The sequence below is a fragment of the Tiliqua scincoides genome, chromosome 1, assembly GCF_035046505.1.
Source record: "Tiliqua scincoides isolate rTilSci1 chromosome 1, rTilSci1.hap2, whole genome shotgun sequence".
NCBI lineage: Eukaryota > Metazoa > Chordata > Lepidosauria > Squamata > Scincidae > Tiliqua > Tiliqua scincoides.
Window position 1 is genome coordinate 255,616,920 of NC_089821.1, and position 22,784 is coordinate 255,639,703.

General features: G+C 45.5%; 1 protein-coding gene across 2 annotated transcripts in view; it reads right to left on the reverse strand.

Moving 5' to 3' along the window:
- RPS6KC1 (ribosomal protein S6 kinase C1) overlaps nt 1–22,784 on the reverse strand; it is a 144,322-nt gene that overhangs the window by 74,131 nt on the left and 47,407 nt on the right. For both annotated transcript variants that reach the window (XM_066619078.1, XM_066619068.1), the window contains exons 4-7: nt 20,445–20,560; nt 13,853–13,946; nt 12,025–12,081; nt 8,580–8,942 (exon numbers count right to left, since the gene is read on the reverse strand). In XM_066619078.1, coding sequence (XP_066475175.1) covers nt 8,580–8,942; nt 12,025–12,081; nt 13,853–13,946; nt 20,445–20,560 — 630 coding nt within the window. The remainder of the gene's footprint in view (nt 1–8,579; nt 8,943–12,024; nt 12,082–13,852; nt 13,947–20,444; nt 20,561–22,784) is intronic.

Genomic DNA, 22,784 nt, shown 5'->3' on the forward strand with positions numbered 1-22,784 from the left:
GGCAGAGTAGGAGAAGAAATTGGGAATGGTAGTGTGATGGGATGTGATAGACGGTTTGGCACAATGAGAGGTTTCAGGGATTACAATTGACATCCTTCAGTCTCGGAAGACTATGGTGTCACGCTCTGAATGGTGGTTCTGGAACAGAGTGTCCTCTCCAGTGCGCGAAGCCTGGGTAAAGTAGGTATGGAGGATAGGCTCTTACCCATGCAGCAAATCCCCCCCTCCACGTCGCTGAAATGGTCCAACGGAAAGGCAGAGGCCAATACGGTTAGTTCCAGCGGCATCGCAGGAGTTGCCAGAGCGTGACTGTGTTCAGCCATGAACTGCCTCAGGGACTCCGGTTCCGGATTTTGCCTCGAGGTTGACTCCTGAAGCCTTTTCCATAACTGGATGTAGCCACAAGGCAGTGGAGGTTTGGGATCAGAGTTTTCCTTCTCTCAGATGAGCTGCCTTCCCAGGCTGACGAGTCCCATCTACCCGGTGGCTGTTTAGTCGCCTCTTACGACAAGTACAGCCAAACTGAGGGCCTATTCTTATCCCCAGCCCCCAGAGGTTATTCAGGGATAAAGGAGCTAATAAGCAGCCCATCCTGGGGCATTCCATGTACAAATGCTTTTATGCAAATGCCCAGAGTCTCCGAGCAAAGATGGGAGAACTGGAATGCCTGGTGACAAGGGAAAACATTGACATAGTGGCATAATGGAAAACTGGTGGAACGCGGAGAATCAGTGGGATACAGCAATCCCGGGCTACAAACTCTACAGGAGAGACAAGGAGGGGCGTGTTGGAGGTGGGGTGGCCATTTATGTCAAGCAAGGGATAAAATCCAGCAAAATAGAGATTGAAGGTGGGTCCGACTCCATAGAATCTCTATGGGTTAAATTACCAGGCCTCAGGAGTGATGTAATACTGGGGGCATACTATCGTCCTCCAGACCAGAAACCAGAAGGGGACCTTGAAATGAGGAAACAGATCAGGGAGGTGACAAGGAGGGACAGGGTTGTAATCATGGGGGACCTCAATTATCCTCATATCGACTGGGTCAATTTGTGTTCTGCTCAGGAAAAGGCGACCGGATTCCTTGACATGTTAAATGACTGTGCCTTAGAGCAGTTAGTCATGGAGCCCACCAGAGGACAGGTGACTCTGGATTTAATATTGTGCGGTACTCAGGAACTGGTTAGAGATGTCAATGTTACTGAGCTGTTGGGGAACAGTGATCATGCTGCGATCCGTTTCGACATGCACGTCGGGGGAAGAATACCGGGCAAATCTCTCACAAAAACCCTTGACTTCTGACGAGTAGACTTCCCTCAAATGAGGAGGCTGGTTAGAAGGAGGTTGAAAGCGAAGGTAAAAAGAGTCCAGTCTCTACACAGAGCATGGAGGTTGCTCAAATTAACCGTAACAGAGGCCCAGTGGAAGTGTATACCGCAAAGGAAGAAGGGCTCGACTAAGTCCAGGAGGGTGCCCGCCAGGCAAGTTAGAGAGGCCGTAAAGGGCAAGGAAGCTTCCTTCCATAAATGGAAGTCTTGCCCTAATGAGGAGAATAAAAGGGAACATAAACTGTGGCAAAAGAAATGTAAGAAGGTGATACAGGAGGCCAAGAGAGACTATGAGGAACATTATAGGGAGGCCAGCAGCATTAAGGGGAATAATAAAAGCAAATATGGTAGAAGCAGGAAACCCGCCAGAGAAGCAGTTGGCCCTCTGGATGATGAGGGAGGGAAATAAAAGGAGAGTTAGAGATGGCAGAGAAATTGAATGAGTTCTTTGCATCTTGGGGTGGTGGTGAACAGGTCGATGAAAGTGTCGACCCAATGTGCAGCAGCAGTAAAGAAGGCCAATTCTATGCTTGGGATCATTAGAAAAGGTATTGAGAACAAAACGGCTAATATTATAATGCCATTGTACAAATCTATGGTAAGGCCACACCTGGAGTGTTGTGTCCAGTTCTGGTCGCCACATCTCAAAAAGGATATAGTGAAAATGGAAACGGTGCAAAAGAGAGCGACTAAGATGATTACGGGGCTGGGGCACCTTCCTTATGAGGAAAGGCTACAGCGTTTGGGCCTCTTTAGCCTAGAAAAGAGGCACCTGAGAGGGGACATGACTGAGACATACAAAATTATGCATGGGAAGGATAAAGTGGATAGAGAGATGCTCTTTACACTCTCACAAAACACCAGAACCAGGGGACATCCACTAAAATTGAGTGTTGGGAGAGTTAGAACAGACAAAAGAAAATATTTCTTTACTCAACATGTGGTCGGTCTGTGAAACTCCTTGCCGCAGGATGTGGTGATGGCATCTGGCCTGGATGCCTTTGAAAGGGGACTAGACAAGTTTCTGGAGGAAAAATCCATTACGGGTTACAAGCCATGATGTGTATGTGCAACCTCCTGATTTTAGAAATGGGCTATGTCAGAATGCCGGATGCAAGGGAGGGCACCAGGATGCAGGTCTCTTGTTATCTGGTGTGCTCCCTGGGGCATTTGGTGGGCTGCTGTGAGATACAGGAAGCTGGACTAGATGGGACTATGGCCTGATCCAGTAGGGCTGTTCTTATGTTCTTATTCTCAGGGTATGTTTACAGCTTCGAAATTTCCATCTTTCAAAAGGATCCCTAAAGGAAAGCCAGAACATCTTATAGAAATGTCTGCAAGTCTTTGGGAATGGGGTAGTTGAACAGAGATCATGAAGAACCTATCCAGATGGCCAAGGTTTCAAGGACCAGGATTGCTACCTCAGTTGTGAAACAGTGTTCCAAATTCCCGAAGGACATACGTGTGATGCACTTGAAGCAACACTGGACACCTGATTATCAAGAAGGTCAGGACAAACCAAACTGGGCACAGTAATGTACGCATCAGGTATTCCACAGAGTGGGCAAGATGCAGTCCTAAGACACCTCAGGTTCCTTCCTTTTTCACCAGAATAATCACATCTACAGATGAAGCATACCTCTGAATATCAGATGCTGGAGATTAATAAGGGTAGGCTGTCACATTCAAGCCCTGCTTGTGCAAGCTTTCCAGAAGCATGTGTCTGGCCACTGAGCTAGCAAAACAATTCTGATATTCTCACAATACCTGCCACATACATGGCTACATGCTATAGATCCCCACCATGTAGGTATTTACAGCCTAATCCTAAGCTTTCCTAGTGTCCAGGAATACAGGAGCAACAAAATGGCAACCACTGTACCTTATGGGGCCAGGGAAGCAGTACCAGATCTCCTCAGGATAAGGGAACAAACAAAGGGAACACGGGTATTTCGGGGTGCGGAGGGTGGACCGGTGGGCAGACTCGAGCTGGGAGGGGGGTGGGACTGGCCTCCGGCACTTAGGCTGGATCCTAACCTCCTTTCCGAGCAGCCTGGAGTTACACCAGGCTGCTCAGATCTGCACCAGTGATTTTGCTGGTGCAGATCTAAGTAGACCCATTGAGGTGGCTGGGGCATTACTCAGGTTAAGGGGACATAAGCCCCTTACTCCAAGTTGTACTCCCTCCACCTTCAAGCCTGCACTGGATACAGCGCAGGCCACCTGGCCTGCTTGTTCCAGCTCAGGTTAGGATTGGGCTGCCCATTTCTCTTGTTAGACAGTGTAGGAAGTCTCCAAAAGGGCCCAATCAAGAGATCTGAAAGAACAAGAATGTAAATTGCCATTGGCGGGCACTGTTTTGTGCAATGAAAAAGCTGTGATGATCTTTTCCTGTCAATGTGCTTTCCAGCCACATGCATTTTTGCCTATTGTTATGAGAAGTACGTTCTCTAGTCAATTTCAGACCTGGGGACAAAATAGCACAAGGCTTTTCTTTCCTTATTCTCTCTTTCCTATTTTTATTCTGCCCTTCCCCCAAAGAGCTTGGGGCAACTGCTTGGTATGTTGTTTCCCCATCACCGTTCACTCTCCTCACCACAACCACCCCAAGAGGTCTTTGTTAGTATCATGTGGATTATGGTTGTGCAACCACCAGAGATATTTTATGGAAGAAAATCGCAATAGGGAGTGACAGGTGAAGCTGCCATCTACAAAATCAGACCACGGTCCACTTCTCCAGGGACATGGAGGGTCCCAGCCCTACCTGCAGATTCCAGGGATGGAAAATGGCACCTTCTACAGAAAAGCAAAGTCTTCTCCACTGAGCAAGGGTCTCTCCCCATGACACAATACTGGCTCCTGTTCAACCATATTCTAGCATTTGCTCTCATAGTGTTGTCACGAATGTCCCCTTCTCTAGTGGAGCCTCCCGTGATAGCGCGGGAGGCGCAGGATCCAGCATGAGCCCACCATGGAGCCGCTGGACCTGGGTGCCGCGGGCAGCTCAGGATTGGGCTGCCCGACTGCAGAATAGCTGGTGTATCAAGTAGAACTCAAATGCTACCAACATACAGTACATTCAAGCTATGTCATTTATGCAGTTAACGCACTGCACGCAGCTGCTCCATCTACAGTACACAATGTTTGGAATAAAGGGAGTGTGTGGGAAGCAGAAGACAACTGCTAGGCTATCCCTCTGTGATCTAGAACCACATACTTATTACACATGTGTTACAATGATACAGAAAGGTTACTTTCATGTAGCTTGCACAGTCTGAAAACAGCAGAATAACTAGTATGTACATTACACTGCAGCTTACACTGACATTAACATTAGTTGGAAAATGCTTGACTTCTGGACCACTAGTTTAGTGGGGATTCTTCTAGTGCTGTTCCTCTCTGCATTGCCTCCCCTTTGGAGATGGAAACAGTGGCTATTCCACAGTTTTTAACTGAGTAAGCAAACAAGAGAGCATGCTGCCTCTGAAAAGATCACCTTACCCAACTAGTTCTGCCATGGAGGACAGAAACAGTTCTATCCTACTACAAAAGCTTTCACATTTCAACATACACACCTACATCTGGACACCTTCAAACATCCATTATAATCAAACCATGCATGCATACATCAACATACTGTAGCTTAAAATGTTTTTTTTTTTTCATGTAACTCTTCTCCGGATCAAATGCTAACATGATTCAGAAAAAGGAGACAAGAGCTCTAACATGGTATAGGTTTCTCTTTTTTGTATTCCATTCTGTCATTTTAAAATAAAGCAGCTAACTGTACATATCACTTATTGATTGATGGAATGGAAAAAAATAATTCCCAGTATGCTAAAACAGTCTTTTTAGCAACTTCAGTTGCCATAAGAATAAATGATCATTGGGTTACTGAAAAAAATGACCAGACACTGAAATGAAAATGAAACGATTTCAGTGTAGCAATAATTTAATACCAAATGCCCCATGGATCATGCGCAGGCCTTACAGAAGTAGAAGTCAGTCAAGTAGCAGCCTCAATATTCAACTGGTGGAGAGAATAACGTGCTGTCTAATGCACTGTACCCTTCAATTCATTGCATACATGCAGCGTCAGCACTGTATGCCTGCAGAAAGATGTGAGCACCTGATCAGGAATTTTATAACTTAGAGGAAGTTTGCCTTTAGGACGCAATCACTACCTCAAATATCAGCTAAGAAGCCATTGCACTACAAGAGGAACAGGACATTAAAGAAGGGAGTTCTGCAAGGCACACCTGAAAAGTAAAGCACTTTAAAAATCAACAGATTCAGAAATCAATAAGAGAACATATACTAAATCAAAGAACATTTCCTGGCTGCTTCTTCTCTAGATACTATAACTTAGTTCCTGAGCTTCAAATTCTACTTTCATGGCGCCACCATGTGGCACCTGATATGAACCAGAGACCAGAAACTCAAGTTCTTTTTAAAATCTCCAACACTTGCAGAATGCCTTCTGCCCCTGAAATCAAAGCAGGAAAATAGAAGTATGTGGGGGGGAGCCCTCATACATCTTTAAGGGGGGGGGGAGAGAGAGAGAGAGAGAGAGAGAGAGAGAGAGAGCATACAGGGCAAGAATAGGGCATTGTGCAGGAAGATGTTTTTCTCCTGACACAAACCCACCAGAAATCTTATCGATGGATACCTCGGAAGCCTCACAGAGTAAGCATCTGCAACACAGGAGGCTTCTTAATTATTATTAATGCAACATCAATGATTAATTACAGTTAAATTATTCATGCAACATGTACTGTGAACCCTGCACAGGGTTCCCCCTGCACCATGTTACATTTAATGTTACACTTAATACACCAGTGATACGGTTTCAAAGTATTTACACACCAAAACTGAGATAAAGAGTGGCTCCCACTTCTATTTATGGGATTTCCCCAGTCTCAACGTTTTAGTAATACAGGAAAAAAAACACTGCTTCAGCAGGACCCAACCTGTATTTACTGAGGAAGTTGCAGTAGCCAGGAATGGTAAGGTTCAGACAGCAATGAATGCTTGTGAAAGGTATTCTTTCAACAATGGACAAATCAAAGACTTTGTCTTAAAGCGCCCTCATGTGGACTGAGAACATCAAGTGGGTCCTCTTCACAAATCCTGACGTTTTGATGAGAGGCAATGATCTCTCTTAGACATGCAGGTACTGGCCAGTTCAAGGTGTATCCAGACAGACAATAGTTTAGCCAGGAGCCTAATTTTGAGAAGAATGCATCGATCAGTAGTAGAGCACAAGCTCTGTACACGAGGCCTTCCCCCCAGCCCAACCTGGAGGTATCAGGGATTGAACCTGGGACTGTCCCCATACAAAGCTTTAGCTCTACCAATGTTAGAGTCACTGCCAATCAATGTAGGCAACACTGAGCTACAGGAACCAAGTGCCTGACTTTGCACAAAGCAGTTTCTTACATTCAGCCTGCTGTGGAAACACACTCATTGCAGTTTAGGTCAGACACACAATCTTCCTTGAACAAGCACAGGGAAAACCTATTCAATCAATTTGCAACAGATGCTACCAAAGACCCACCCCTCTGAGGTTTGGCCACTTCCATTTTGATTGTTTTGGTTAGCACAAATGGATGGACCAAGAGAAGCCCTAGGTTGCACTTTGAGTCCCCCCACAGCTGCAGGTGAAAAGCTGCAACCAGGAGTCATGTGCAAATGAGCCAAGGAAGCAACAGGAGATGATGCCCTTTGCCTTTTCAAAGTACCTTCCTTGCCAAGTGAAAATAAACATATTATTGGCACAGATAATTGAACCACTGGAGACTTGAAGGCATTTTGTGTGCCTTTCTGAAATAAATTCCTCCACAATGTTCTTCAAGACTTTTCTGTAGAATATGTTAATGCACCCAACTCCTGAGCCTTTTTCTCCAAACAGTTTCAGGTGCCACATGGGGTGTCCATGCTGACACCTTTGTCTCCAAAGACCTCCCCCTTTGCCCTCCTATCCTATCAGTCCTGCCCAAACCTCAGGAACCCTAAGAGAAACTCTGGCTTTCAGGGTCAAATCTTCTGAATCTTGGGGTACCCTGCTGACCCTGCTAGACTTTCCTGGAAGTTGCTGATCCTGTGTCCACTCACTTGGGCAGCACTGATGCACCTCAAGTCTTGAGCTAAATCCCTCTGAGCTGAAGTCACTGAACCCTAGAGTTGAACCTCTGGATCCCTGAACTGAAATTATTAAATCCTATAGCAAGATTACTGGATCTCTCAATGAGATCACCCCTCTAAAAGCTAAATCATGGTAGCCAAATCTCATTTCTCTAAACCTGCTAGCAAGGATCTTGACCTATAACTCCCCGTTGTGATCCATAAATAATTAGGCCTGAATCATGCTGATTTTTCCCTGCAAAGACAAATCACTGCCACGATATGAACTAGTAGCTATAAAACACTTGGCATCCATATCTATCCTCCTCCTCTCTTTTTCATTTCCTTCTCTCCCTCTCTCCTTTAAGTATGCGCTCTCTAGTGCCTTCCACTGAATTAAGTGCCTAAGGATGCAATCCTAAACAACTTTCCAGCTCTGGCATAGGCTGTGCCACTGGGGCAAGTGCTTCATCCTGCAGTTGGGGGGCAGTCATGGAGGGCTCCTCAAGGTAAGGCAATGTTTGTTCCCTTACCTTGCAGCTGCATTGTCCTTATGTCAGAGCTGGAAAATGGGTTAGGATTGTGCCCTAAGATTTGCAAAGCCCACTTGTGGCTTAAATACTCTTAATAAATTTAGTATCTGAAAAAGTGCTTGCCTTTATTGATTTTTAGCCTTCTTTGGCTACGACCAAACAATGGTCCAAGTTATGTGTAGGTCTAGAATTCAGATGTGTTAGATATGGATCCAAGCAAATGTGGTAATACAGAATCTGGATTTGCATAATGCGGATTGGTTGACAGCTGGTGAGGTCAGTGACACATTTCCCTGACTCTCCCCAAACATGTTTCCAACATTTAAACTGTCTGTCTGAAGCTTGACTTCAAAATCACCAGCATTCATTTGCTGGTGGTCAAATTCACCAGCATTCATTTGCTGGCCAATAATTGTCAAATTGATTACAGGGGGGGCAGTCAGTTTCCACCATTGTGTAGTAATTATAACAATTGCTGCATATTGGGGGTGAAGTGGGAGAATGATTGAATAAATCTCTGCTGACAGTGACAGAGTAAAGGCTTATGCTAATTAAGAAGAAATGCTGAATGCCACAAAAATAAGAATAGTCATACCTTGAACTCCTTCCAGGAGCAGATCAACTCCTTTTCTATAGAAGCCAAAAGCAGCCTCATAGTCTTCCTCTTCCTCTTTCTTCAAGGCCAGTTTGATCAGCTCCCCTGCCTTCTCCAGGTAATCTCGTCTTCCAAGTTTGGCCCTCAAGCTCCCAGTAAATAGACCCCGGCTCTCCCTCTCCCCATCAGGTTTGCTCCATTCATGATCGGAAATGGCAGAGGCTTGTGCTGAAGGCTCAGCAGAGAAGCTGAAACCGAGGGATCTACTAGGCGAATTCTGATTAGATGCCATTCCATCATCTAACTCCGCAAAAGAGTCCACATCGACGGTTAAAGAAAGCAGGTCACTGTCACTGGAGAAACCTGCAGGGTCACAGAAACAGGGAGTTGGAAAGGATCCAGTGGATCACCTGATGCAACCCCCTCTTCCAAACACCATATCTCAGAACACCCTTAGCAGCTGCCTGTTTGGTCTTGATGGAGCACAGAGGAGGAACTTCTCTGCAGGCAGTCCCTGGTAAAACATTAGATAATCTTTGACAAGCCATTATTTCTTCACCTCAGCCAACCATTGGTAGCATGGAAGTAATAACAGTGGCTTCTCCTTGCAGAATGGTTATAAGAATTAATAAGACAATATGTGTAACCTTCACTGAGCATTCATTTACAAAGCAATAGAAATACCCAGCTGAGCAGAGCCAAACACTCTCTCATGAGAACTTTAAGCTCACAAGGGAGGGGGCTTAGGGAGGTGAAAAGGGGAAGAAACCAGCTGACCTCTTTTGCCTTTCTTCTCCACCACCTGTTTCACAGTGGTAGTGCTCCTGGTAGTGGCTGCCCTCGCCCCCCCCCCAGCCTGTCCAGAAGGCCCAAAACAATGTGTCATGCAGTGGTGTCATCTCAGGGCTTAGTGGTGGTGGGGAAATAAATGGTTGCCACCAGCTGGGGAGTGTTAAGAGGACCAGCAAAAGTTGTTTAAGGGGGTACTGAGATATACATATGAAAGCACCATGAACAATCTAAAGCACCATATATACGAGGATCGCCCAGAAAGTAATGCACCACATTTTTTTTCTCAGCTTACAGTAATGGTACGAATGCGAAACTTTAGATATACATTATTTGAATTTTCAGGAGTGCGCACACAAATTTTTGGTTTCTTCAGACAGATAGCGTAGCTGCAGCAGTGTTTTGAAATGGCGTCTGTATGTGATGTACGTTTCAAGCAGTGTGTCGTCACTGAATTTCTCACTGCGGAGAAAGAAACTGTTGGGAACATTCACAAACGTTTGTGTACAGTTTATGGAGAATCTGCAGTCGACAGAAGTACGGTTAGTCGCTGGGCACAGAGGGTGAGGCCATTAGAAGGCGGTTCGGCAGAGCTCCAAGATTTGCCTCGTTCGGGGCGGCCATCCACGGCTGTCACACCTGACAAGACGCAGCTTGCTGACATGCTCATTCGCGAGGACCGACGCATAACGACTAGGCAGTTGGCGCTGAAGCTGTCAATCAGCAAAGGAAGTGTGGATGCAATCATCCGTGCTCTTGATTACTCAAAAGTGTGTGCACGATGGGTTCCGCGCTGTCTTACGGTGGACCACAAATCTCTCAGAAAAAACATTTCTTCTGAGTTGCTGAAACGTTTTGAAGATGAGGGGGAAGCGTTCTTGTCCAGGATTGTGACAGGTGATGAAACCTGGGTTCACCATTTTGAGCCCAAAACAAAACGACAGTCGATGGAATGGCGTCATCCTCAATCTCCACAGAAGAAAAAATTCAAAGCAACTGCTTCCGCCGGTAAGGTCATGATCACTGTGTTTTGGGACAGTGAGGGCGTCATACTCATTGATATGATGCCAAGAGGCAGCACCATTAATTCTGAAGCTTATGTGAAGACATTAACCAAACTCAAGAAGTGCTTCCAGCGACTTCGGCGCCATAACAACCCTGGTGAATGTTTGATTCAACATGATAACGCTCGGCCTCACACAAGTTTGAAGACTTCGGAACACATCACTAAACAGGGTTGGACTGTGTTACCCCATCCACCCTACAGCCCTGACCTAGCTCCCTCAGACTTCCACTTGTTTGGGCCATTAAAGGATGCCATTCGCGGAAGACATTTTGAGGATGACGAAGAGGTGATTCGCACAGTGCAGAAATGGCTTCGTGACCAGAACAAGGAGTGGTACCGACAGGGCATACATGCCCTTGTGTCTCGCTGGAGGAAGGCCATAGAACTGGACGGAGATTACGTGGAAAAATAGGGAGTGTAGAAGAAACATCATTCTTTCTTGTGTGTAAGTTTCATTGTGTTCAGTAAATAATTGTTGAAGAAAAAAAATGTGGTGCATTACTTTCTGGGCGACCCTCATATATGCCAACGGTCTACTTTAGTTCAGAGCAACAAACCTAGGATCTATATTTTTAAGTAGCCACTACCAAGCGTCCCACGTTTGACATTATACATCCAACAAGAAATCCCATGTCTTAGCTTCATATTTAAAATAATAATAATTTTTTAATTAAATAATCATAATAAAAACTTGTTACATCTCCACTTACAAACTTTACCTGGTTCATTAAAAAGAAAAGCTATCCTGCTCTTTCCCACCCAATATGCAGGTGTCCTGAGCAGCCTAGATCTACATCTCCACAAAGGATTCTTCAAAGTCCCAAGTGTTATAATTTAGGGTCCAACGCTGTGCTGGAACAGACATGCCAAGAGGCTTGCACTGCATCCAGTGCAGGATAGGGGCCCAAAGCGACTCAGCCACAGGCAAGGGGAAACTTTTCCCCTTACCTCTGGGTAAAACACGCTGGCCCCTATGGGTCTTCTTAGACTTGCGCCACCTCCTGAGGTGGCGCAAGTCTGAGGAGAGCGGAGCGGCTTCAAGCTGTTCCAAATTCCCCAGGAATGGGGGGTTGGGATCCGGCATAACTGCCAGATCCCACCCCGCCTCCTGCTCCCCACCAGCCTGCCCCCGGGGCTGTCTTATACCCACCCTACCCCCGCCCACAAACGCCTTCCTCCCGCCTACCCCAGAGTCTTGTGTCAGCCCGACACAAGGCTCACAGAGTAAGCCACCAGAGGCTGGATACACCCTCCGTGTGCTGGCGCATCCCCATGCACTGACGCAGCTTGCTTCCAAGGAGGCCCAAACGTGCTTTTCACTGGCCCATGTCCCTTGTGCCAGCCCATGGGCACTTCTGGACTGCACCGTTAGGAACATAAGTAATTGGCAGTTAAGACACTTTCCATTTAAGCTTCTATCAGCTACAAGAATAGTTTTGCTTACATGCTTACAAACCCACTTACATAAAATATGATGCAAGATTTCAGTGGGTCACAGATAGTCATGACAAATGCAGTTACAGCTGAGATTAAAACCTGCAGTAAAGAAGTGCTCAGGCACTGCCTCGAGTCATTCCAAATAACTCTTACCTCCAAATTCCGATTGACTAAGTGTCAGGTCGTCCAGGGCACTGACATCCTTCCGAGCTTTAAAAACAAGGATATCGAGAACGCAAGTTTTTACAGTCCAGAACAACCAACAATCAAGTAAAGCAAAAGAAATGAAAGTTTAATCACAGGTATGTTATATGTAAGATAGGGGATACAATAAGCAGTCAAGCAGTTCTTATAGAAATCAAGGTTTGAAGGGCACTTAGCTGGACACTTAGTCATATCAGCTGTAATCCTATATAAACGTACTAGGGAATAAGCTCCAATAGACACCCTGGCACTTATTTCTGAGTAAATATGCAGTTTAGGAACTCCCTGATGCCTTAAAAATATCCTGCTCCTTGGAATCTCCCTACCAGTTTGCTTTAACTATATCAACAGAAATAGGTGACAAGGGAATGCATTTATAAGCAAAAAGGTCAAACTGCTAAGATTTGCAAAGAGAGATAGCAAAAAAGAAAAACATTCAAAGGAAATCTGAAGGTTTCTCAGATGCAGTTACCCCTGCTAACTGAGTAAGAGGCACTTTTTCAAGTGGGTGCTTCTTTTTTTAGCAGGGGGAGAGTAACTGGCCCACCTCACCCCAGCACTGTCTGTTGTAGTGGCTGTCTGCTGGTATTCATTTGCATCTTTTTAGATTGTGAGCCCTTTTGGGACAGGGAGCCATTTAGTTATTTGATTTTTCTCTGTAAACCGCTTTGTGAACTTTGAGTTGAAAAGCGGTATATAAATACTGTTAATAATAATAATAATAACAATAATAACAATAATAATAATAATAATAATAATAATAATAATAATAATAATAATAATAATAATAATAATGCCTTTCTACTGTTCTGACTGACAACAAAGGTATTCCAAAGAGACTTCTAGGCCCTGATCCAGGATCCTTGTGTGTGAAAAGCAAAATCCTTGCTCGGAAAAGCAAAGGGCAAGCAAGTTTTTCTCTATAGAAGAGGAGACAATGCAGTGCATTCACCCACAGAGCAATCTCCCCCATTACAGAGGATGGAGGAATGCTCATAACCAGAGACCACAGACCACCATACCCACATTGGCATGCCAGGATTACTGGGTCAAACTACTGAGTTCAAAAGGATGATCCATCTCAGCTACTACTAAAGATACTGTCAATATGGAGATTTTTTTGTGTCAAAATGTCAGACCTAGAAGCTTAGAGAATCCTAAAATAATTTAAATAAGTACTGGCATGAACAGGCTTAAACCAATCCTGGGGAACAACAACAGAATTTGGAGCTCCTCACAGATAACACTGACTTGCAGTTCTTGGAAAGTCTACATGCTCAGGGTGACCAGATGTCATAACCGCAAGAAAGGACAAGGAACCCTCAAATGTAGGACATCCAAGAAAAATGTAGGACATGGCAAAAAAAGATAAAAACACTTGTATATTGATTTCACATGGTTATTTTAAACTATTACTTATTATTAAATTTAAAACTATATTACATATGTTTTATTACATATAATTTATTAATTATAAGAAGGCTACACGCTGCCTGCAGGGGCCAGCTCACAGGGGGAAGGAGGACATTTAAGTTCTTTTCCAGGACACAAGGCTAAAAAAGAGGATATGTCCTGGAAAAAGAGGATGTCTGGTCACCTTCTACATACTTGCATGAACTGGGAAAAAAATTACAACTGGAATGTTAATGCTGCCATCTAGAGGAGATTAAGATAAAAGATGTGTTTTTAATTTCTTGAGCATCCCATACATCACTCTACTCAGTAACCAGGGTTGGAGACAGATTGCAGAAACTAACAAGGAAGAAGTGGAGCCAACCTTCTGAGCTGCAGATAGATAAACTATCTGTCAGAGAATCCAACAGAGGTTCTGCGGGACCAATCAATTCAGACCCATCATGTACCTCTCCATCCTGAAAAGAGATAAATTAGCACTCAATTAGCTTTCAGTTAAAACAAAAGCCGCAACAGCAACAACCAAAGTACTGAAATGCAGACAGCATGATCTGAGACATTATATTCTTCAGCTTCAAAGCTCATTTGTCAAATAGAACACTATATGCCTTCTTATACTAGATGCGCTAGTCTAGCTGTGCATCTTGGTTTGTCTAGCAGAAGTATAAGCAGAAGTCAGAGTCACAGTTACCAATGGCAAACACCTACCTGATTTGCTTGTCAGTCTAAGCCACCCCTTTTCAACCAGCATGCCTTGGCACATTGGTGTGCGTGAGTAGTCCAAGGTGTGCCACAGGAATTTGGGAGAACGTCACTTATTAGTAGAGCCAATGGGGGGGAATGTAACCCCCCCCCACTGGCAGCATGGTGTGCCTTGTCAATTATCAAAAACCTGATGGTGTGCCTTGACAATTTTAGTGCCTTGTCATTGTGCTGTGAGATGAAAAAGGTTGAACTTGCTGGTCTAAGCACACATGATATGTGTGCAGAGCACAGCACTCTCCCCACCATACAGCGACATGCTGCCACACTGACAGGGTGTGCACTACATGCTTTGTAGGGGTGGGGGCATTCAGACAGCCAGTGAAAGATTAGTATGCTGGTGTAAGCCGGAGGTGAGGAAGAGGTCAGGGTGGGTTGGAAGATCAAGGATAGGATCCATTGTGCACGTGGTGGCTGAGCAAGGATTCACATGTGTGTTTAAATACTGGTGCTTGTCATCCACGCTTAATATGCGCTGCATTTAAGATTTAGACACCAAACACTTGGTGAATGAGCACATCCCGGAAGAATAGTAAAGGGGTTATTTGGAATCAGGATCCCAGGAACAGGAGGAAAGGAGCTAAGGAGTAGTTTCAGTTCAGAATCCATTTACTAACTGTGTTTTAGACAGGTTACAGTGCCCTGACCAGGGGATCAGCACAGTGAGCAAGCCCTTGCAGTACCGAACAAAGTTCTGGTTCTCCAGAACTTACACTACAATTTAAACATAATTGTGCATAAGGAAGGAATTGGTATCGGCAGATATGTATGTCACCCTGAACTCCATAGAAGAAAAACTGAATATATGTATATAAGCATTAGCAAGTTAACCGAAATTTGGTGTGATCTCTGAACAGAGATGTCCATGACAACCAGCAGTACATACATCTATAAGATGGAGTCTCAGAGGCGGGTGCTGATGTGCCTGATGACTAGATTAGCAGTCCTCCCACACAAGCCAAAATGTGTTTGTGACAAGGAACACTGCGGTAACACCAGTGTATACACAGCAATATACTGGCTTTCTGAGTTACAGGTGGCCATGCTGACACATTGTGGTCCTTTCATGCAGGGCAACAGCATTGCACAGTTTTGAGGTATGAACATTCTGACTTCCAGAACGGAACTGGTACATATGTGGGGGACTTAATATTGTCTTGTAAAAATAGAGCTACCTGTAAAATGCTGCTATAAATTCCCATTCAAAAGATCTGTATGACATAACATCATACTGGCATGGTATTTCCCTGTTAAAAAACCTTACATTGACTTGTGTTCCACGGAAACAGTCTGCAGTATTAACCAGACATACCACATTACACGCCATTTGTTCAACTTTCCCTAAGTCAGTGGTTTCAAACTGTGTGCTGCGACGCCTGGTAAACTCATGGGATGACCCTGGCAGCCTCTTCTTCCCAGCTCTTCCAGTGGTGCCATCTTGGATCATGAGACAACTCAGGAGACCCAAGACGGTGGCAACAGAGAGCCTAGAAAGAAGGGTGCCTTGGCAGCAGTAAGTTTGGAAACTGCTGCCCCAAGTGATTGGCTACGAATGGGAAATAAGAACATAAGAACAGCCCCACTGGATCAGGCCATAGGCCCATCTAGTCCAGCTTCCTGTATCTCACAGCGGCCCACCAAATGCCCCAAGGAGCACACCAGATAACAAGAGACCTCATCCTGGTGCCCTCCCTTGCATCTGGCATTCTGACATAACCCATTTCTAAAATCAGGAGGTTGCGCATACACATCATGGCTTGTACCCCATAATGGATTTTTCCTCCAGAAACTTGTCCAATCCCCTTTTAAAGGTGTCTAGGCTAGACGCCAGCACCACATCCTGTGGCAAGGAGTTCCACAGACCGACCACACACTGAGTAAAGAAATATTTTCTTTTGTCTGTCCTAACCCGCCCAACACTCAATTTTAGTGGATGTCCCCTGGTTCTGGTATTATGTGAGAGTGTAAAGAGCATCTCCCTATCCACTCTGTCCATCCCCTGCATAATTTTGTATGTCTCAATCATGTCCCCCCTCAGGCGTCTCTTTTCTAGGCTGAAGAGGCCCAAACGCCGTAGCCTTTCCTCATAAGGAAGGTGCCCCAGCCCTGTAATCATCTTAGTCGCTCTCTTTTGCACCTTTTCCATTTCCACTATGTCTTTTTTGAGATGCGGCGACCAGAACTGGACACAATACTCCAGGTGTGGCCTTACCATCGATTTGTACAACGGCATTATAATACTAGCCGTTTTGTTCTCAATACCCTTCCTAATGATTCCAAGCATAGAATTGGCCTTCTTCACTGCTGCCGCACATTGGGTTGACACTTTCATCGACCTGTCCACCACCACCCCAAGATCTCTCTCCTGATCTGTCACAGACAGCTCAGAACCCATCAGCCTATATCTAAAGTTTTGATTTTTTGCCCCAATGTGCATGACTTTACACTTACTGACATTGAAGCGCATCTGCCATTTTGCTGCCCATTCTGCCAGTCTGGAGAGATGCTTCTGGAGCTCCTCACAATCATTTCTGGTCTTTACCACTCGGAAAAGTTTGGTGTCGTCTGCAAACTTAGCCACTTCACTGCTCAACCCTGTCTCCAGGTCATTTATGAAGAGGTTGAAAAGCACCGGTCCCAGGACAGATCCTTGGGGTACACCGCTTTTCACCTCTCTCCATTGTGAAAATTGCCCATTGACACCCACTCTCTGCTTCGTGGCCTCCAACCAGTTCTCAGTCCATGAGAGGACCTGTCCTCTAATTCCCTGACTGTGGAGTTTTTTCAGTAGCCTTTGGTGAGGGACCATGTCAAACGCCTTCTGAAAGTCCAGATATATAATGTCCATGGGTTCTCCTGCAACCACATGCCTGTTGACCTTTTCAAAGAATTCTAAAAGGTTTGTGAGGCAAGACTTACCCTTACAGAAGCCATGCTGACTCTCCCTCAGCAAGGCCTGTTCGTCTATGTGTTTTGAGATCCTATCTTTGATGAGGCATTCCACCATCTTACCCGGTATGGATGTTAGGCTGACCGGCCTACAGTTTCCCGGGTCCCCCCTCTTTCCCTTTTTAAAAATAGGTGTGACATTTGCTATCCTCCAATCTTCTGGCACCATGGCCTTTTGGAGGGACAAGTTGCATACCTTAGTCAAGAGATTTGCAACTTCATTCTTCAATTCCTTAATAACTCTTGGGTGGATGCCATCAGGGCCCGGTGACTTATTGATCTTTAATTTATCAATGAGGTCTGAAACATCTTCTCTTTTAACCTCTATCTGACTTAACTCCTCGGTCAGGAGGGGCCGTTCGGGCAGCGGTATCTGCCCGAGGTCTTCTGCCATGAAGACAGATGCAAAGAACTAATTTAATTTCTCTGCCATCTCTAAGTCTCCCTTTATCTCCCCTTTCCCTCCCTCACCATCCAGAGGGCCAACCGCTTCTCTGGCGGGTTTCCTGCTTCTAACATATTTGAAGAAGCTTTTATTATTCCTCTTAACGTTGCTGGCCATTCGTTCCTCATAGTCTCGCTTGGCCTCCCGTATCACCTTCTTACATTTCTTTTGCCACAGTTTATGTTCCCTTTTATTCTCCTCATTAGGGCAAGACTTCCATTTACGGAAGGAAGCTTCCTTGCCCTTCACAGCCTCTCTAACCTGGCTGGTTAGCCATGCTGGCACCCTCCTGGATTTAGTGGAACCCTTCTTACTTTGCGGTATACACCTCTGCTGGGCCTCTATTACTGTTGTTTTAAGCAGCCTCCATGCACTCTGGAGAGATTGGACTCTTTTTACCCTCCCTTTCAACCTCCTTCTAACCAGCCTCCTCATTTGAGGGAAGTCCGCCCATTGGAAGTCAAGGGTTTTTGTTAGAGATTTGCCTGGTATTCTTCCCCCAACGTGCACGTCAAAACGGATTGCAGCATGATCACTGTTCCCCAATGGCTCAGTAATGTTTACATCTCTAACCAGGTCCTGTGTACCGCACAATATTAAATCCAGTCACCTGTCCTCTGGTGGGCTCCGTGACTAGCTGCTCTAAGGCACAGTCATTTAGCACATCAAGAAATCTGGTTTCCTTATCGTGACCAGAACACAAGTTGACCCAGTCAATATGAGGATAATTGAAGTCCCCCATGATTACAACCCTGTCCCTCCTTGTCACCTCCCTGATCTGTTTCCTCATTTCAAGGTCCCCATCCGATTTCTGGTCTGGAGGACGATAGCACACCCCCAGTATTACATCGCTGCACAAGCCTGGTAATTTAACCCACAGAGATTCTACCATGGAGTCGGACCCACCTTCAATCTCTACTTTGCTGGATTCTATCCCTTCCTTAACATAAACGGCCACCCCACCTCCAACACGCCCCTGCCTGTCCCTACTGTAGAGTTTATAGCCCGGGATTGCGGTATCCCACTGATTCTCCGCATTCCACCTGGTTTCCGTTATGCCCACTATGTCAATATTTTCCCTTGTCACCAGACATTCCAGTTCTCCCACCTTTGCTCGTAGACTTCGGGCATTCGCATAAAAGCATTTGTACACGGAATGCTCCAGGATGCGCTGCTTATTCGCTCCTTTGTCCCCACATCCTCTCAATGTGCCAAACCGTCTATCACATCCCATCACGCTACCTTTCCCAATTTCTTCTCCTACTCTGCCTTTGTCTTGTTGTTCTCTAACCTCCCCAACCTCATCCCATAGGGATGAAGAGTCCCAAACCGGATGCCCCTTAGCTCCTGTCGGCCTTCCCCCAGGGATCAGTTTAAAAGCTGCTCTGCCACCTTTTTAATGTTATGCGCCAACAGTCTGGTTCCATTCTGGTTCAAGTGGAGCCCGTCCCTCTTGTACAGGCTCCGCTTGTCCCAAAAAATTCCCCAGTGCCTAACGAATCTAAACCCCTCCTCCCTACACCACTGTCTCATCCACGCATTGATACCCCTGATCTCCGCCTGCCTAGCTGGCCCTGCGCGTGGAACAGGTAGCACTTCAGAGAACGCTACCTTTGAGGTCCTGGCTTTCAGCTTCCTGCCTAAAAGCCTAAATTTGGCCTCCAGGACCTCCCAGCTACACTTGCCCACGTCGTTGGTGCCGACATGCACCACAGCCGCTACCTCTCCCCCAGCATTGTCTACTAGCCTGTCTAGACGAGAAGTGATGTCTGCAACCTTCGCACCAGGCAGGCAAGTCACCATGCGGTCCTCACATCCGTCGCAAACCCTCCTCTCTATGTTTCTAATAATCGAATCCCCCACTAAAAGAAGCCCCCGACCCCCCTCCCACCGAGGAGTATCCCGAGTGCGTTCGGATATGGGCCCATCCCCTGGAGAAGGGGTCCCCCCTGGGGGATTGTTTCCCTCCTCTCCAGGATGACGTCCTCCAGTCCCGAGACTTCCCACCCGGGCAGCTGAGGAGCTGCACGCCTGAGGTTGGGACGAAGCCTGATCGTCCCCGGAAGTCTCCCCACGGTCCTCCTCTGCCTGCCTGCGCTTCTCCAGGTCGGCCACCAAGGCTTCAAGGGAGCGGACGCGTTCCCTGAGACCCTGGAGCTCCTTGCACCGAGGACACACCCATGACTTATGCCCCAGAGGCATATAGTCATACATGTGGCACTCGATGCAGAACACTGGATAGCCCCCACCCTGCTGCTGGCTGTCTGACTGCATAGCTTTTTTGTTGTTGTTTTATTTAGGGGTCCTTTTAAAAACCCTACACTGGATAGCAGCCCTCTTCTCAAGCGAAGAGGAAGGGCAGTATATGGGGCCCTAGCCTCCTCGCCCTGCTGCTGAACTCGCCCAGATGCTAAACTCTCGTGCCTTACCTGGCACTTAGTTCCCGAGGCACTTGGTTCCCAGAGGCCACACACGTCTGGGAACCGCATAATTACAGATTCAGCCTTTGTGTGGAACTACAGGCCTTTTAATTTGGCATCTGAACAATCTTGGGAGATCGATCATTAGTAACCTCATTTCACAGTTGGGGAACTGAGGCAAGGAAATTGGTGGTCCCAGCCACATTCTAATAACTCTTCCCTGAACAAGGAGCAAACCAGGCTTCTCTGAAGGCACTGAATAGCTTGTCCAAAGCTATTTACACTGCCTCACAAAGAGCTGCGGCATCATTAAGAAGGGTTTTGCTCTTTCTGCCAAGTCGGATCATTTAAGAGACATGGAGTGGCTCAGAAGTATTAACCTTAAAGAAATCTTCAAGCTGTTTGCTGTTATAGAGAGCTGGGATGTTGGCAGAAAACTGAAGCAAATCTTCTGCACACTGTCTTCTCTCTTCAATCACACTTTCTTCAAATCGCCCTGAAAACATAAAATATCAACAGTTGGAAAAATAATTACAGCTTTTTTTTTCTTGCAGAAGCCCCTACGAGAAGAAAGCCTGGCATTAATGAAGTCACACAATCTCTTCAGGAGACAGTGACAAGCTTCACACTTTCAATTCCCAGCTGTCCCCAGAGTCTTGTCTTTGGCAATCTGGCAGCCAAGATGCAATCTGGCAGCCAAGAGAGGAATCCAGGGCTCCAGTGTCTTAAAGGACATGCACAGCAACAATTGATTAGCCAAGGGACAGACACTAACATATGTCCATCAATATCCAGAAATAAAATGATGTAGGGATTACTGTCATATTGTGGATATCCATCTTGTATTCTGATAAAGCCCCAACTCTGGAAAGTCCAGAGCACCAGGTACTCAATTACCACTAAAGGCAGATGCCCTAATTACAAGTTGTATTCAACATGCACACAGTTTGTAGATTACATCACAAAAATAGATCTGTACATGCTCAGAGTTATTCAGACATTATGTTTAATGGGTGTACAGCTATACATGTGATCTGTATGCTAAATACTTGAAGGGTCCAGTTCAAGTGTTGACTTTTCAATGCATGTACATGAATGCATGTAAAGTCTACCAATACCGGAGAGGCGGAGTTAACACTCAGTGCAGTAGCAGGGAACCTGGGAGGACTCCCGGGGAAACTGCTAAATAGATGTGTTTTCCAGAGGACCTCAATAATGAGGAACTCTTTGTTGCCAAGAAGAAGGAACGAAGGCTGAGAGCGTGAATTGGGACTATCTAGAGACGGTAGTTTCAGAGATATCCCGATTTTGCTCTATGCTGGATCACATCGCATCCCAGTCACCATCTTGGAGAGATTCGGATAGCTGGTGACTCCCCCCCCCCATGGCCCACTAGATACAACATGAGAGCGAACAAAGATTTTAAACCGTGAGAAATCAGTTCATTAAAAGGCTATAAAAGAATTGCAATCAAGAGGTTGGAAGGAGGGAAAGATAATTTTAAGATTATTTACGCTGGCAGCCACCCAGAGGGGAAAGCAGTGAGCTCGGATGTAAAGAAGCCCCTGCTAGAGCAATTTTTTCTTTTTGTAATAAGGGTGATTGGAAGAAAAGACAAAAGATAAGACCAGGGCTTTTTTTGTAATGGAACGCACCGGAACAGCATTCCGCCACCTTTTTTTCCCCTCCTCCCTGCCCCTACCTTTTTTCCCTGCCTGCGCCGCCCCGCCCCACACTGCTGGCTAGGGAGGGATTCGAACCTCCAACCTTGTGCTCCACAGCCCAGCACTCTCTCCATTGGGCTATAGGAAAGCCTATAGTTAAAGTGTTCAGAACTAATATATAAGGTCTTGAGCCCAGCTGGTGGCCATCAGCACCTCAAGTATTAGTTCCAAACACTTTGAGCCTAAGAGTTCCTATGGCTCAATTGCTAAAGTGCTGGACTATGGAGCCAGAAGCTAGGAGTTCAAATCCCTATGAGGAATAAAAAAATTTTCAGGTGGGGAGGTGCTCCATGGCTGCAAAATATAAAGGTTGGTTGCCAGTTGCCAAAAGGGGGGCCTGTTGAGGCTGCAAAACTCCTCAAAGTTCAGTCCCAAAGCCTGCCTCACATGGGATGGATGGATGTGTGTGTGTGTGTGTGTGTGTGTGTGTGTGTGTGTGTGTGTAGTTGTTGACTATGTCTAGTTGTATCTTATTACTTATTTCTCCGATAAAAAATGGTTTAAAAATGAATGAATGAATGAATGAATGAATAAAAGATTAACAAGTTGTGAGTTCCTGCACTTTTTTTTTTTTTTACACAAAAAAGGCACTGGACAAGACTAAATAAATAAGGAAAGATAAAAGATCACCCTGTTGTAATGTACTGCATGGAAAAGGAATAAACAACAAACTTTTAACAGTTGAAATAATTCTACTTTTGTTTTCGTTGCAAAAGGCTTTGAACTGGATTTAGGCCTGTCGTTGCAAGAGGCTTGAAGCTGGATTCAGGACTGAGTATTTAAAGAGATATGATTTGACAGTGTTATTGACTTGAATTGGACTTCTGATCCACCCTTTTTGGATATAAAACTTGAACGACTCGGATTATAAAACTTGGGGATTAGCCTTATAAGAAGGTGAAGCATGAAAATATGACTTAGTGGATTTTTTAACTGCTGGAACAATTCATTTTTGTTGTTATAGCTAGAGACCTGAGACAGAGCTTTTAAAGACAC